We start from the raw sequence: 17,146 nt of genomic DNA, 5'->3' as shown, positions 1-17,146 counted from the left end.
CCAATCGAACTAAGACTCAATTAGGTTCTTTATTTTAATATATTTATAATCAGTTAGATATAAATAATAAAATGAATTTTAATATTTATTTATAGATATTTATGAGATGAATTAGACTTCATGGAACTTATATATGATATTAATATATTTCATATTAGTTTAAATCTCAATCAATTTAAAATATTAATTTTAAATTTTATATATATTCACTCGTATTTACCATTAATTTTTTTTAATTGTTGAATCATGGTAGATAATTTTGGTTATCCTTCGCATAGTAATGGTTAGCGATGATTAGCAGTTAGCAATAACCATAACTAATTAGTTCTCTGTTAAAATTAATATTCATATTTAATCATTTATTGAAATTGGTCTTTTGTATTAATAAAATATGTGGTTAAATATATACTTACAAGTAGATTTAATTATAGCTCGACTAGATCCGTGCCTAAAAAATGAGTTTAAAATTTTACTTAAGTTCAACTCAGATTAAAAATGTTAAACTTGAGTCTGATTTGGTCCACCTATATAAAAATAAATTTAAAAATATAATACATCAAATACACTAAAAAATTAAAATAAATATTTTCTAATAAATTGAAAATACATCAAAAAGTATTTATACTTAACTAATACTAAGATAATTACAACTGAGCAAGCAAATACTTTTAAAATAGTAGCAAATTTAACAATAAAATAATAATTATATAATATCTAAACAATAACAATAAAATAGTTAGTAATATAATAACGAAATGATAGTAAAGCAGTAGTAAAACAACAACAAAATAGCAATAAAAATAAGTAAAATAACTTATTCAAGTTGAGTCGGGCCAGGCAAGAAAATTCCTATTTGAGGCCCACTCAACCTATTTAGAAAATTAGTTTTATTTTTTATCTAGACTTATTTTTTGAGCCTATATTTTTGCTTAAATTTTCTCATTTTTCAGACGGACCTTTGGATTTAGAGAGGTAGCCTGACCCATGATTAGGTCTATTTATAAGAAATTAATTTAATTGATTATTTTATTTTAGAATCTTAATTTATGTTAAAATTAATAAATTATATGATTTTGGCAGGTTAGATATGGGCATGGCTCTATATATGCATGCATCTATAACCCTTGATAAAAAGTCGTCCCCTCGTCCCCCTAAAGCCCAAATTAATGTGAGGCTTCAATTAAAACAAATGGAAGAATTTGGAGAGTTAATTACGTCATTTTAAGGTACAATTAAGCAATAAAATGAATTTTTTGACGGTTTATTAAATTATTTGGATATTTTGGTAATAAAAATTTATTAGGAGATCAAATTATTATTTTGCATAAAATATTATAAAATTCTATAATTTTTATATTTATAGTCTCCTTTTAAGTACAATGAGTAACACATTTTCGAGGTTTTGTCATTCTTTAAACCACTTGGACTAACATACCAACCTTGCACTCATTATCTTTATATATTAGAGATCACGGGTTCAAATATCTTTACATATAAAGTTCTTTTATCGTCATTATTTTGTTTGTTCAAACAGTAATAGATACATTTTAATTCTTCACATATCAAAAGACAAAACTTTAAAAATACGACACTCAAATAAAACATTATCTTCACATTATCAACACGATATTCTAAAGAATTTATTATTTAATTTAATAAACATTTTTTATGAATTTTAACCCTTTCTAGATATTATCTTCTAGAAAGTTTTGGCCCATTTACTTTGTAATCCTTATTGCCCATTCTCTGAATTGCTATGTTTGTTATAAAAAAATGCTTTATACATTTAAAATGGATAAGAAAGAAAAATAAAATCGGCCAACAAACTATCAATATTCTAAAATTATACACACGACCCTTCACGTTTTTGCTGAGAAAAAGACAATATAAAAGTGGGTAAAGTCACATTATTAAATTATTAGGAAATTTATTTTTTAGTTATTTAATTTTTAAAAAGTTATGAAATGATCTTTGAACTATTCGAATGTTTTCATTTAAGTTATTAAACTATTCGAAAGTTTTTATTTAAATCACTAGATTGTTAATTTGTTTTTTAAGTATAGCTAGCAAGCTCCAAATGACGATTCAACGATGAGTATGGTGAATCAATACCCATCGATGAGTAGAAGAATGTAATGTCCCCCTACCCGAGACCGTTGCCGGAGTCAAGCAGGAGACATTACAAAACTTATCTTAGCACTTAAACAGTTTTCGTAGTAAACTATCCATCTGCGTCACGGTCGCTAAAAAAATCATATCTCGAGTTACGAAACTCAAAATCCAATTCCGTAAATTTTCTCTGAAACTAGACTCATATATCTACTTACAAATTTTTTTCTAGAATTTTTGGTCAGGCCAATTAGTACAGTTTATTAGAAGAAGTCTCCCCTGTTTCAGGGTTCGGCTACTCTGACCCTTGTGCACTACGAATCAAATTTCTTCCTGTACAGAAATCCAATGACTATGACATTTGTTTCAATTAAAAATAGACTCAATAAGGAATCCATAAAAATAAAGTTTGAGTCCTAATTCTTAATACACAATTTATGGTGAATTTCTAAAGTCAGAACAGGGAATCCAGAAATTGTTCTAACCCTATTTCACCAAAACGTAAATATCTCATAAAATACAACTCTTTTACCTATTTTGTTTCTTCCATATAAAAATAGATTCATTAAGCTTCAATTACATGTTTTATTCATCATCTAATTCACTTTATACTATTTTTGGTATATTTTCAAAGTTGGACTACTGTTACTGTCCAAATCTATTTTAGTATAAAATGTTGATAACTAAGTTTATAACATCTTCATTTCTTCTCTCTACAACATTTACCAACAATTCCTCTTATTACTCTTCACTAACATATCAAAACATACCATACTTAAGGTTTTGGTAACATTTACAAAACATACCAAAATATCACTTAACAACTTAGATACTTTCAAAATAACCAAAAGACATCCTAGGTACAATGCCATTTTCTAAAAGATAGAAACTTCACCAATTTGAGTTTGGGGATCGGCTTGTATCTTGAGTCCTTATACTTTCGTACCTAGCTGCATGCGAAACAAACCGTATCTGAGAATACTCTCAGTGGTATTTCTATAAACAATAGCTTAATTAACTTTAAAACATGGTAATTCAAACACATTATTGCTATTATTCAATATCAATCGAGACTTTAATAACCTTTACTTTATTTACCCTTATTAACATAACTTCGGACAACGACGGATACACGGATCCAACCCACACTCGGGATAAGCACATAGTGCTTCATCGAACAAATCCGAACTTTAACATTATAGTACACAAAGTACTTCATCGGAACAAATCCGAACTTTAACGATGAGTCGACACATAGTATCTCATCGACTCAATGTCGGAATATCCCAATACTTCCAATTCCTATGACATGTCAACTATATCCGACTAGCCCGACATTTATTAATAGGGTATTCAAAATCACATTCATTTCAATATGGTAAAATACTTACCTCATTCACATTTTCATACAATATAAATATCAAATATAGCAATAACGATTAAGCTCGGTTTATAGAAATACAAACCACTATTTATCGAATTTAATCGATATCTTCGTTCACTTTCTCTTTTCCTTCTTTGATGACGTATTCGATTGCTACGTTTGCTACTAACAATCATACAATTAAAAATCATCAATATACTAATTCATAAAACACATTTTCACTTTCTATCAAACTTTTACAAAAATTCCAATTTCGTCCTTTTCCATTACTAATCTTTTTTCTTTAACTTAAGCTTCATATTCTCTTTTAATCAACTCATTAACAATTTCTAACTCATAAAATTCATTATAAAACATAAATTTTGAGCTCTATTCAACTTAATCCCTATTTAAACCTAACTTAGAATTCTTTTAATAAATCACTCAATTTTCACTTCTAACTTCAATTCCTATCAATTTAACCCATAAAACCTCAATTTATTCAACTAAATCAATATCTAAAATTTTCTATTTTTCTTCATTTTAACCTCATACATGTAGAACTTTGAATTAGACATCCATAAACATAAAAATCATAAGAAAATGAGCTAAAACAACTTACCAATTAAACTTTAGGGCCTTAATCCTCAAATTTCCTTTTCTATTTCTTTCTTTCTTTCCTTCTTTCTTTCTCACGTTTGCTCTCTGTAACTCTTTCTATGTTTCTTTACTCATTATTATTTATTCATTATACTATATTATATTATTATTAACCTATAATAAATATATAATTAACATGTGTAATAGCTATAACATAAAATATCTTATAGCTATTACACATATATACCAACTATTACACATGTTATATCATACATTCACACACATGGCACTTAGGGTCTAATTGCTAGATTAGTCCTTTTACTAATCTTTAATCTATAATTAAACTTTTATACCGTATGCAATTTAGTCATTATTCTAAATTCAAGCTACTTAACTTAATCAAACATTAAATAACCATCCAACTATAATTCATAAATATTTCTAATAAATATTCATGAATAAATTTCACGGAAACAGTACTCAAGACTCAATTTCCGATACCGTAACTTTCGGTTCATTACAAAGAATCTAATGGTTAGTGTCGGAGATCGAGGAAGAAAACTATTTGAATTTTAGTTCACAAATCGTGACATTCAAAATTGTTTCATAAAATAAAAATTGAATTGCAAAAGAGAATGGGGAAAAAAGCTTTTGATTGGTGTGGCCATTGCAAATAGAAAAGGTCATATAGCAACTATTTTAACAGCCTAATGACTTAAATAAAAATTTTTAAATTTGTACAGAAAAAATAAAACTTTCAAATAATTTAGTGACAATTTTGTAACTTTTTGAAGTTAAATAATCAAAATGTAAACTTATTAATAATTTCGTGACATTTAATGTAATTTATCCTAAATAAGTAAATGGAATTTTAAAATGGAATTGTGAGAAGGTATGTTTGAGTCAAACCAATCATCTTCTCTAAAACTCAATGATTGAGAAAAACATTTGACACAAGGTCAGGGGCGAAGCCAACAAATTTTTTTAGGGGGCCGAATGAAATTTTAATTTTTTATAGTTTATATTTTTATAATTTGTAAAAGATTAAATTAAATTTTTATAATTTTAGGAGAGGCAAACTGCAATTTTACCTTTACTAATTTAAAATTTTTAAAAAATTTCAATCGTCTAAAATAAAAATTTTCATTTTAGGGGGGCGGGGCCCATGCCAGCCCCCTGGCTACTCCACTGCACAAGGTGATTACTGGTTCCTAATTCATTTGCGCCACCATGTGTCACACGTGTCAAACATTAAACATACAGCCCCAAAATATGCCTCTTATTCTAAATTAGTTCTTAAACTTTAAAATGTTTTAATTATATTCTCAAACTATCATTATTATATTAATAAAGTGTTATTTCTAAAATTATTAATTTAACTGTTAAATAAGATGTTAGATTTTATATGACATAATTTTAAATCTTATGCAAAATTATTTCTATTTTAAATTATGCCACATAAAATCTGAAATTTAGAATGAAAGAATCTTATTAATATATTATTAATAGTTTGGGGATATAATTCAATATAATAACCTATTTATTATATTAATATTTAACTTTCCTCAAAAATAATATTTGACTTATAAATAATATTTTTACTATTTTTACTCATTTAAAAATTAAATTTTGAAACACTGTCATAAAAAGAAGGTTAAATTTTGTTATCAATCTTTATGTTTTATGAAAGTTGTAAACCTAATAAATTAATAGTAAAATTACACCTAAAAAAAGAATTATTTTTTGAATAGATGGCATGCAAGAACTTGAATTGATAAATAATACTTCCCCATATCATTGAGGAATTAATTTACTAACCCTTTTTTTTTTTTTTGGTTTTACATTATTCATCCATTTATTTTATATATTTTATATTTATCTCACACATAAAAAAGTCTTAAAATGTCTCGATTCCACACTTCTTCTGTTTTTCAACACAATTCCACACATGTTCGAGAAAGATCATTAGTAAGGTGACATGGGTGGGTCTACTCAATCAATGACTTTTTAAATATTAAAAATTAAAAACAGTCGTCTCCTTTTTTGATATGTATGCATTGTGCAACATCACTCTATTTCAAATCACTTAGAAAAATTAAGTTTTGTACTACAAAATTATATAAAAATTAGATAACTTAAAATCGAAAAAATAGATATTTTCGTATTTTAGATTCAAATATAATTTTACATAAAATATTAAAGGTTAATTGTTCAAATTAAGATTCAGCCTTTCAAAAATTGTTTACATAAAAGTTAAACTTTTCAAAATAGTCATATAAGTGTCTAACATTTACAAAAGCGTTTAAATAATGACTTTTTTAAATTTCAACTTAATTTGTAATAAAAATTAAATAAATTATGATGTATTTAGAATAAAATATGTAACAAGTGAATCAGATTTTTTAAAAAAATAAAAATATAATTTAAAATTTAATATACGATACGTTGTTAAAAATAATTAACTACTTTTATAAAGATTAAGCCATATGATTGGTTTTAAAGATTTGAATCACATGTGAACAGTCTCTACAAAATAGGATTCAATTTAAATATTTAATTAATATAAAATATAATTTTTTTATAATTTCAGAACTAAAATGATTTATAAATGTGACACCAACAACTCTCGTATAGATGAGAAAAATAAAACCACGTGTACTTCAAAAAGCATATAGGAAGTTTGAATTCGCAGCCTAAACTCTACATTTTATCACCTACAAACAAATTTAGCCTAAGATCACAGATATATTTTAATAATTTTCTCCATTCTCAAACTACCTTTCCTCTTAATTAATCATCGCAACAAGACAGTGTCTGTTTGGACCTGGATGATTGAATTGGATTTAAAATTTTGATTAATCTGATTTTATAAATTTTTATTTTATTAAATTAACTGTGAATAGATTGAAATAAAAATTGAGATATAATTAGTTTAATTATCAATTTAATTTTAAAAATAAGAGAACTCGAATCAGAATTATGCCATATAATAATAAAGAAGGTAAAAGTATTATGGAATTTTTATATTAGAAATTAAGATTAAGTTTTATCTCTTTTACTAAAAAATAGATAAATAAATCTGTATATATTAAATTAAAAATAAATTAATTATTCCTATTAAAATTTTATCCATTTCTATAATTAAAAATTAATTTGACTAAAGGAAGAACCAATTTATTGCGTATTGTGTGCTACATGTACCTCGTAGTGACGTCCTAAGATAAATTTTTAATACTAAAAATTATTTGATCCCGAATTATAAATTTGTTTTTATGAGTTTTTATCCATCGGCCGAAATGAAAACGGACAGTTTAACCAGTTTATTGACTGTTGTGAACCCAAACTAGCATTATGCCATATACTGATAAAAGAGCTATTTACAGAAGAGCTGAAATCTCTCCGGAGAAGAAACCAATCTCCATGTATATATATGATATGATATGATCCTATATCAAAGGCCTCAGTATACAGGCTTCAACTTATTACAAAGACTTTTCACTAAGAAACAAAAGAAGACCAAAACCCAGTATACAATATTAAAATTTTCTGTGTGTATCATGTGTAAAAGCAGCTACCTCTATAATTTCCTATCAGTTGAAGCGATGATCTTGATAACAAGGCCGGGGAAAACATCGTCAGGGTCATGGATATGCGGGTTCCGTTCGACGATAAACGGATCGCCACACTTGTCGCTGATGGAGTGAAGGGTTTCACCTTCGCCAACGACATAGATTTCATCGCAGGGTCGGTTCCGGAGCTGGCTACCTCTCACTGGTTCATCTGATACGGAGTTTGCCCTGATTGACCCTATCAATATTAAGGCCAATAAGGTTACGGAACAGTACCACGACGCCGTATCGACTAGCCCCGTAGGTTTTTTCTTCATGGTTTTGCTCGAGGAAGAAGAAGAAGAGGAAACCATGGTACAAAAAAAAAAAAAACAGAGATTTGGGGGGTGTTTTGAAATTTGATGAAACAGAGGAAATAATGGAAAATTATACGATAAGGAGGATTTTATACACTTTTTGGCGTTAGTAGGAAGTTATAAACGGAAGGTTATTTGAATATTTTTCCATTTATTAATAGTTTCTTATTACATGCGGCATTTGCAGGTAGAAGTACAATGAAAGGATACATTTTAGATTTTTTTTTTTAATTTTATCTATTTTTATTGTTGAAAATGAGTTTGTAGATGTTGGTATGAGTTACATGTATCATAAGGTGTAATTGTCTAATTATTTCGTCAACCACCTTAATTTTTAACTATAAAATTGGATGAAAATTTTAACAGAAAAGATTAATTTACTCTTTGATCTAACATATAATTGACTAATTTGCTTATTTTTCTGAGTAAATAAAGCAAAATGTAATCTAACTCTGCCATTGTACTTTTATCACTGTCTGCATTATTATTTTATTTAAGGTTAATGTTTTATTTGATACATGAGTTTAGTTTTAATGTTCAATTTGGTATTTAAAATTGTTATTGTCCTAATTTGGCGCTTGAGTTTTCTTTTGTTTTAATTAACTACTGATAATTGGCTTCAATGTTTAATATGATACTTGAGCATTTTTTTTCTTTTGTCTTAATTTTTTTATTGGAGTACACATGTCAAGTATTCATTGGACCACATAATGCCATTTGGTTCAAGTACCAATTTGAATATTAAAGCTAAACTCAAATACCAAAATAGTATATTAACCGTTTTATTTATTTATAAACACATATATAATATGTAAAAGATAAAGAAAATTAATAATTTTTTATAGGAGGAAATTGACAAAATTCAATCAAGATATATATTTTTTCATATGAACTTTTTATTGTTGTTTTTTAAGAAGGTGATTTAATGATATTAGATTTTTTGACTAATCATAATTATAATTATAAATGCATACATATAAATTAGAAATATAAGGAGCAAAAGTAATTGCTGTTTTTGTCATGGATAGGTCACCTTCCTTTTTTTTAGGTTAGCAACTTGCCAAAAGGACTTGATAGTAATATAAGTGCAATATTTAATTCCTTTGTTGATAATTTATTTTAGAAATTACTTATGCCTTTGGTTAGCATTAGATTTAAAATCTTTGACGTGTTGGGGATGGCAAATTCACAAACTTAGATCACAAACAATATATTTCTTATCCAAATCCCAATTAGGGTTCATAAGTAAATTATAAAATATTTAGAGGGTTAAAATATAATTTTATCATTATACTAATTTATAATTTTACAATTTTAAAAGGATTATAAAACAATTGTTTCATTTTTAATGATAATAACGAGTTTCAAGAAAATTTGAAATTTCATATTCGAGTTTTTTTTGTTGATCATATTTGAATATTAGGCTCAGTTTGTTTCACTGAAAATAACTTTCGGGAAATGATTTCTGGAAAATGATTTAATTTTCTGGAAAAGTTAATATTTTCTGGTGTTTGGATGAATCATGTAAAATATTTTCTGTTGTTTGGTAGATTTGTTTAAAATATTTCATAAAAGTTGTTTTCAATTAAACAAACATATATTTGAGATTTTATTATTTTTCATTGTTTGATTGAATTTATTTTTATCTATAATTTTATATTTTACATTGTTTTTGCATATATTAAAAATATTATATTAAATTGATTCATTACAACGTCATTTTTTAATTACATGGCTACTAAGTGAGTATTTTATTTAAAATGTAACATCAACAAAATTGACAAAAAAATTAACGATGTTAACAATTGAACTTGATTTTCAAATTTGAAAAGTAAAGGGACTAAGTTCTTGAAAATAAAAGTACAAAGACTAAATTATAAAATTGTGAAGTGTACATAGACTTATGACATATTTTAACCTTTATACTACAAAACATTTATTATTAATATATTTATAATTGTAATAAATATTTATTATTGAAATATTAATATTGAATATTTTCAATAATATGTGAATAATATTATTTAAAATTATTATTTTTAAAATTTATTATTAAAATAAATTGAAATATTAAATAATTTATTAAAATAATAAATTATATTTATTACATTAATAATTTATTATATGACTAAATATAAATAATTAAATATGTATGTTTAATAATAGTGAAAAATATAATATTTTAAATATTTTTAAAAATTTATTATCAATATAATAATATTAAGTTTGATTTAAGTTAATTTTTATATAAAAATAAAATTATCTATAGATGAGTTATTTTTTTTAAAAAAGGGCTTATTTTACCTTAACCTGTAAGTCATTTTTCGTTCCAAACTATTTTCTGTGAAACAAACACAGGAAAATATAAAAAATATTTTCCGTAAAACTTTTTATATGTAAACAAACTGACCCTTAATATGTTTAAATCATTTACATGAATTCTTTCTAGATTTTATTTTAATTTAAGTTTTATTATAATTGTGTATTGTGATATATTTCGATTATCAGTTAAATCATGTTTTATAATGATCACAATGTATATATGATATTATGATAAGATGAGAATACTTTTTTAAATAATTGCATCTTTCGCATTAATGTACAGAGTCTATATATGAGATTAGGTACCTGTAAAAATAAACTAATATTTTCCCAGATTTATTATTATTATTATAATCTTTTTAATGGTTATCAGTTACGTTATTGCTATTTATTTTAATATTTTTAATGGTTGTCAGTTAAAGTATAACTATCTTTCCAATTATGATAATTGAAACATCTTTGTCAAAAACCAGCAATATCAAGCACTACAAAAATGATTTGTTTTATTTCAATTTTTCTTTTTCTTTTTACTATTTTATGCAATCGATCATTTAAAAGAAATTATCAGGGAATGTGTCAAATTGAGACATATAGTAAAAATATTTGTTTTTTAGGTTTTATGATTTATGTAGACATTCGTATTTAATTTTAGGATTGAATTTGAATTTTTTTAAATATAAAGGAAAATATAATTTTAATCTTAATTTTATTTATTTTAAATTTTGTAAATAGATTTATTTTGGTTTTAAATTTAAAATATATAAGAAGTTTGATGATATGACACTCTGAAATTGTGTCACATCATAATTAGAAAATTAAAAATTTATATGAATTTTCATATGATAAAGTGATACAATTTTAGAGTGTCACATACAGTGTTCTAATAATTAGACTAGTAGTTGAACTGGTCAGACCATTGATTTTTTATTCAAATGGTTTGGTTGCTTCAACTACTAGACCAATAATAATTAATTAATTAATTAAATTTTTTAAAAAAATTTAGAAAAATTAAAAATAAAATTATTAAACCGGTTCAACTACTATTTTTTGTCTTGATTTTTTATTTATACTGATTTTGAGCAATTCTCAATTCTACCAGTTCAGCCCCTTTGTTTGGACTAATACACCAGCCGTTTTTTAGTCTAACCGACCAATACAATCATGTTTAAAAAACATTGATTATATCATTAAATTTTGACAGAGTTCAAGTTCAGGAACCAAATTAGATCTAGGTTTTAAGTTCATATATCAAATTGGATCTAATTGCTAAGTTTAGGGGCCAAAAACTATATTATCCCATAAAATATTCTCTCATGTATAAAAATAAAAATGTTGATTAATTCAAAATTTGGAAGAAAATGTGGTGCAAATTGTGTGTGGGCGTGGCCAATGAAGTTAAGCAATTGTGGCCGTCCCAGTCTCCACCACCTTTGACAAAATAAAATGCCCAAACCGACCAACTAACCTATCCCTAAGTTCCCCACTTAACGGTGGTGGATCACTTAGTATACACACACTATTTAAAAAATATTTGACCAAGTCTAGTTTCACTTAATATATCTATATTTACAACTACAAATTCGGGTAAATTATAAAATAGAATACAAATAACAAATAGTATTGTTGGAATTGTACTAATCAATGGAACCAATTGAAAAAGAAATTAATAAAAAATTAAATCTAAATCTAAATGAACCTCTCAAAAACAATACAAAATTGAGAAAAAATGATTGTTGAATTAATTTATGATTTTTAATTATTTTATTTTTATTAATATTTATTTAATTATTTAAAAATAATTTAATGATTTAAATAAAAATTTTGATGAAATTAATAACTTAAATAAGAAATTTAAATGATTCAATTATAATTTTGTAATTTTTAAAATTAAATGATTAAAATATAAATTTACTAATAATTTAAATATTCTGAACGCATTTTACACTTTAAATTAATATTTCACCTTGTGTATGAGTCGTTGAGGAAGTTATGGGATCAAACTTGTAGTTTTTGATTGACTATTGACGTGCAAAAAAATTTGCCAAAAGTGACCGATTGAGTCTTTCACCCGTTTGGAACGGTTCAATGCTTTTGTAAGTCCAAAAACCCATCATTCTCAAATTCACTATATTATGGTTTGGACTTTGCGGCTATGATTTATTTTCAATTGATGAAGCTCTTTGGGATTTGGTAAGACTCTTAAGTAAAAGTAATGTTGGGGGTATTATTGGTCGGTCCAAGTTGACAAACGAAGGTGGCAGGAAAAATCATAACTAGAAACATCCCAATTGGTGTTGCTTCATTTAGGCTGATTGTGTGTGGCTTCATTGGCAAAACTTCAGTAAAAGTATAACATAAATATATATTTGTATTAAGAGTTAAATTATTTTTATTTTTATTTAAAATTTAAATAATTTAATTTTTATATATTAAATTAAAGAATAAAATTAATTATTTTATTAATTTTTTATTTATTTATATTGTTAAAATTTAATACACTTAACGAAATAATCGAACAAGTAATGAATTTACTTATTTAATACAGAGACATTTACGGTACTTTACTGCAAAACTTCCCTTCCCAATGGTTCTTCTTTTGCCCCCAAATAAGTTTGGGTTTCAAACTTTCAATTGAATGAACACAGTTAAAATTATGTCACGTTGACATATCTAATGAATTTTTGTATAAATAGCATTACATGATATATTTCATACCATCTTTTATCTTCCTACCAAAAGTTACGTATGATCTTGAAAACATTTCTCAAAAATGATATTAAGTAATCTAATTGCTATCGAAAAATTAAAATAATTTAGTTTTTATAATTTTGAAAGTGAGCAATTAAAAAAATAAATAATAATATTTTTTTGTCAATTATTCTATTTTTGATTGGTATAATAATAAATTTAGTTCTTAATATTTATACATTCTATAAAGTTGATCCTAATTCTAAAAAATTCGACAATTTTTTAAAAATCTAAAAATTATAAAAGAAAATTTAACACTTTATCCTGATTTTTTTAAAAAATCAAGATCAAATTTTAAAATATAAATTTTAAGGGTTAAATTTATTATCATACTAATAAAAAATAAGATAAGTTAATATTTTACTTTAATTTTTAACCTCGTGCGAACTTAGTTTTGGGAAAAAGTGTAATTTTACCATCATTAATTTAAAATTTTATAAATTATAAATGGTCAAAATGAAAAAAATTATTTTAAGAGGGTAGAGACCTGCTTACCCCTTGGCTCTGCCACTACTCTGTATGATCTTGAAAATACTTCTCAAATTCAATATTAAGTAATTTAATTGCTCTCGAAAAAATCAAAACAATTTAATTTTTGACGATTTTGAATGTGAGTAATTAAAAAATTAATAATGATGTCCACTTTTGTTGTCAATTTATTCTTTTTTATTAGTATAATAATAAATTTAGTCCTTAATATTTATACATTCTATAAATTTGATCTTAATTCTAAAAAAACTCAACAATTTTTTAAAAATCTAAAATTTACAAAAAGAAAATTTAACACATTATCTTAATCTTTTTAGAATCAATATAAAATTAAAAATATATAAAATTTAAGAGTTAAATTTATTATCATACCAATAAAAAACAAAATACTTTAAATTTTTTTTTCTTTTGGTGTATAACATGGGTGAAAATAATAGTATGTGAATACCCATTAATTTTAATAGCAAAACTATACCTTTGGCATTAATTTTAGCCCTATGGATTAAATATATGATGGTGATTAAACTTTTGACTTAAATTAAGTATTAGTTCTCTTACTATTACATGTCAAATCAACTTTTTACTTAAATTAAGTGAAGGGTTAAAAAAAGTATTAGTTCTTTTACTTTAACTAATTAGTTTGAACTAATACAACTTTATATTTTGAAAATTGAACACGTTTAACTAGTTAGTTCGAACTAATACAACCTTATATTTGAAAATTGAACTAATACAACCTTATGTTTTTCCAATCAATATTTGTTTATAGTAGCGCGAAGCTAGAAAATTTTTTTAGGTGGTCGAATGAAATTTTAATTTTTAATACTCTATATCTTTATAATTTTTAAAAGATTAAATCAAATTTTTATAATTTTAGGGGGGCTAAAGTGTAATTTTAACTTTACTAATTTAAAATTTTTAAAATTTTTAACAAACTTAAATAATAATTTTCTATTTTAGGGAGGACCGGAGCCCTACCAACCCCTAGATTCGCCTCTAGTTTATAGGTTAACTATACTTAACCTTAGTTTAAAACACAAGTAGAAGGGTTTTTTAAGGTGTATTTGAAGAATTTTTAGGAAATTTTAAAAGAGTAGTGTAAATGATTTTTAAGAATAATTTAGGTTGATGAATTTTAATAAGTATAAAGAATAATTATAAAATGATATTAAAAATAAATAATATAAGAATATGCGATATAAATATTATTATATTTGTAAAAATACATACATATTTTTAATGAAAACATATTGAAATTAAATAAAAGTAACATTTTAAAGTTCATGCTTTTTATGTTATTGTAGGACCACATGTCTTAAATGAAATCTTAATTGGAGTTTGAATGAAGAATTTGAATTACTTGAAATTCCTTTTAAATTTTTAAAAATAATTTAGATTTAAAAATTAAATTTATTTTTGAAATTTTAAAATCTTCTTAGAGATGAGCTCAAACACACTAAATAAGAGATAAAGAAAGATAGCTGTCTTGTCCAGATTTGAACTTAATAATTGGAGTCAACAAATATTTTCTTTTTTATACAATTCTTATTGCCTACAATTCCCTTCCAGCCATGATTTATGTTGGGGGAGATAAAACTAAAAACTAAATATGTTACACCATTGAGTCAAAGGGCGAAAACCCTTACATTTTTTTTATTACACACTTACGTTATGCTCATAAATTAAAAGATAATATACACTTAAATGTTTTTAAATTCAACAACGATGCTAATTAAATTAAGAGTCAATTGGCAAGATAACAATAACTTAAACATTACTAAAAAAAAAAAAACTTAAACATCACTAAAAATATCAAAATTAATTTCAAACAATATTCAAAATTCAATATGATATAAGGACGAATAAGTACAGCCATATGCATCAGCATTGATAGAATAAATTGAAATGCAAACACTAATTTTAGGCTGAATCCTCATATTCAAAGCTTTACAACCACATTTTTTTGTGCTTGGAAAACTGTTATCAATTGAAAGTATGATAATCAACTCCATTTCTTGTTTAATTTGTCAGCTTAAATGACCAAAAGCAACCGAATTTTTTAAACTATCCTATGCTAGTTGTCTTTAAACTTTTTTAAGCAAGCCCCTCATATTATTAAAACTTACATTTAAGGACATTTAAGTGATATAAATGCTGGGCAATCAATCCCTTATTAATAACTTAAGAGGAACTATACTATTCCTCTAATCTTATACGATCAAGAATGGCCAAACTTCCCATTCCACCATTTCACTATTAATTTTCATTTTAAAGTGATTAAATTTTGCTATTAGTACGTGTACTATCGTAACCCATGGATTTAATCATGTACTTTAATTTAGATATTTTAGTCTCCCTCTTTTTCTTTTTTTTCTTTTTTTTTTTTTTATATTTTAGAATTTTGAAATTTTAGTCCTAACCAAATGATAGTTATTAATTGCATTAAGTTTTGCTATTTTCAAAAGTCTTACGTGGAAAACGTATTATCATATATGTAATATCATATCAGCTTGCTCTTTTCGCATATTACTCACAAAAAAAGCCAATTAATAGATTTAACAATTGTTGTTTGTGTCAAGATTGAAATTTTAAAATTCAAAAAGCATAAGGATTAAGAATGATCATATTGGAAAACATGGACCGTACCTCTAGCTTTACGCATAGTTTAGGACTAATAGCATAATTTAATCAGACGGATTTAACTGTTACTATTTTTGTTAGGAATAAAATTTTAAAATTAGAAAATATAAAATTAAAATTGACCAAATTAGAGCAAAGAAACTAAATTCACAATTTACACGTAATACATGAACTAATAACATAATTTGACTTAAACTTCAAATTATGGTTTATTAATTTGATACTTACCTTTCTCAAAAATAATCTCAATTCGAATGATGTACTAAAAAAATTACCTATATTTTGGCACATAAAGTTGGAAAAATGGTAATACATGCAGCAGTGCTGAAAAGGCTTAATGGACCTTAACCTATTGTCACCAATGTAAATTGCAAAGTAGCAGCCCATGCGCTGTTTATCCACTTATGGGTTTGTTAATGCGATGGTGGTTCACCAATACATTTGTGTTGATACAGGTATTCAATAAGGAGAATTAACTGACGGAGATAAAAATGTTTCTTCACTTATGATAGGCGAAGAATCGAAATTTAAGTGTTTAAGGAGAAAAAGGAGGATAATACTTAGGGCTTTTCTTGAGAAAGAAGGAGCATTTACAGTCTCTCATGCTCTAGGGTATATATAGAGGAGTCATCCCTCGTCTTGTAGTGCCACATAGCTGATAGTATAGGGTAAGCACGACTGTGTGATCGACTAGGTGTAGGGATGGCAATGGATTGGGATAGAGGCAAATATTGCTAAATCTATCACTGCTCTATAGTTGGCACGTTTTGCTCTACTATTCGTTCCGTTCTATTATGGATATATAATTTTGAAAACAATAATCATCTCCATGAATGTTGGATCCATCCATCCCTGACTCATCCCGCTCTACTTCAACTTAAAATTTGCTACTTATCTTTAATATTTTCAATTTTTTAAAGTCGAATAAATATTTAAATATAATCCTTAAA

General features: G+C 25.2%; 1 protein-coding gene across 1 annotated transcript; it reads right to left on the bottom strand.

The window, feature by feature from the left end:
- Window positions 1–7,391: 7,391 nt before the first annotated feature.
- On the bottom strand, window positions 7,392–8,108 carry LOC108478463 (uncharacterized). The gene has a single exon (XM_017780924.2). It carries the CDS (start codon window positions 7,992–7,994, stop codon window positions 7,650–7,652), a length of 345 nt encoding a protein of 114 aa, XP_017636413.1. The 5' UTR covers window positions 7,995–8,108; the 3' UTR covers window positions 7,392–7,649.
- Window positions 8,109–17,146: the final 9,038 nt, after the last annotated feature.

Source organism: Gossypium arboreum, chromosome 12 (genome assembly GCF_025698485.1).
Source record: "Gossypium arboreum isolate Shixiya-1 chromosome 12, ASM2569848v2, whole genome shotgun sequence".
In the NCBI taxonomy this organism is placed as follows: domain Eukaryota; kingdom Viridiplantae; phylum Streptophyta; class Magnoliopsida; order Malvales; family Malvaceae; genus Gossypium; species Gossypium arboreum.
This window is presented reverse-complemented; position numbering and strand designations above follow the sequence as displayed.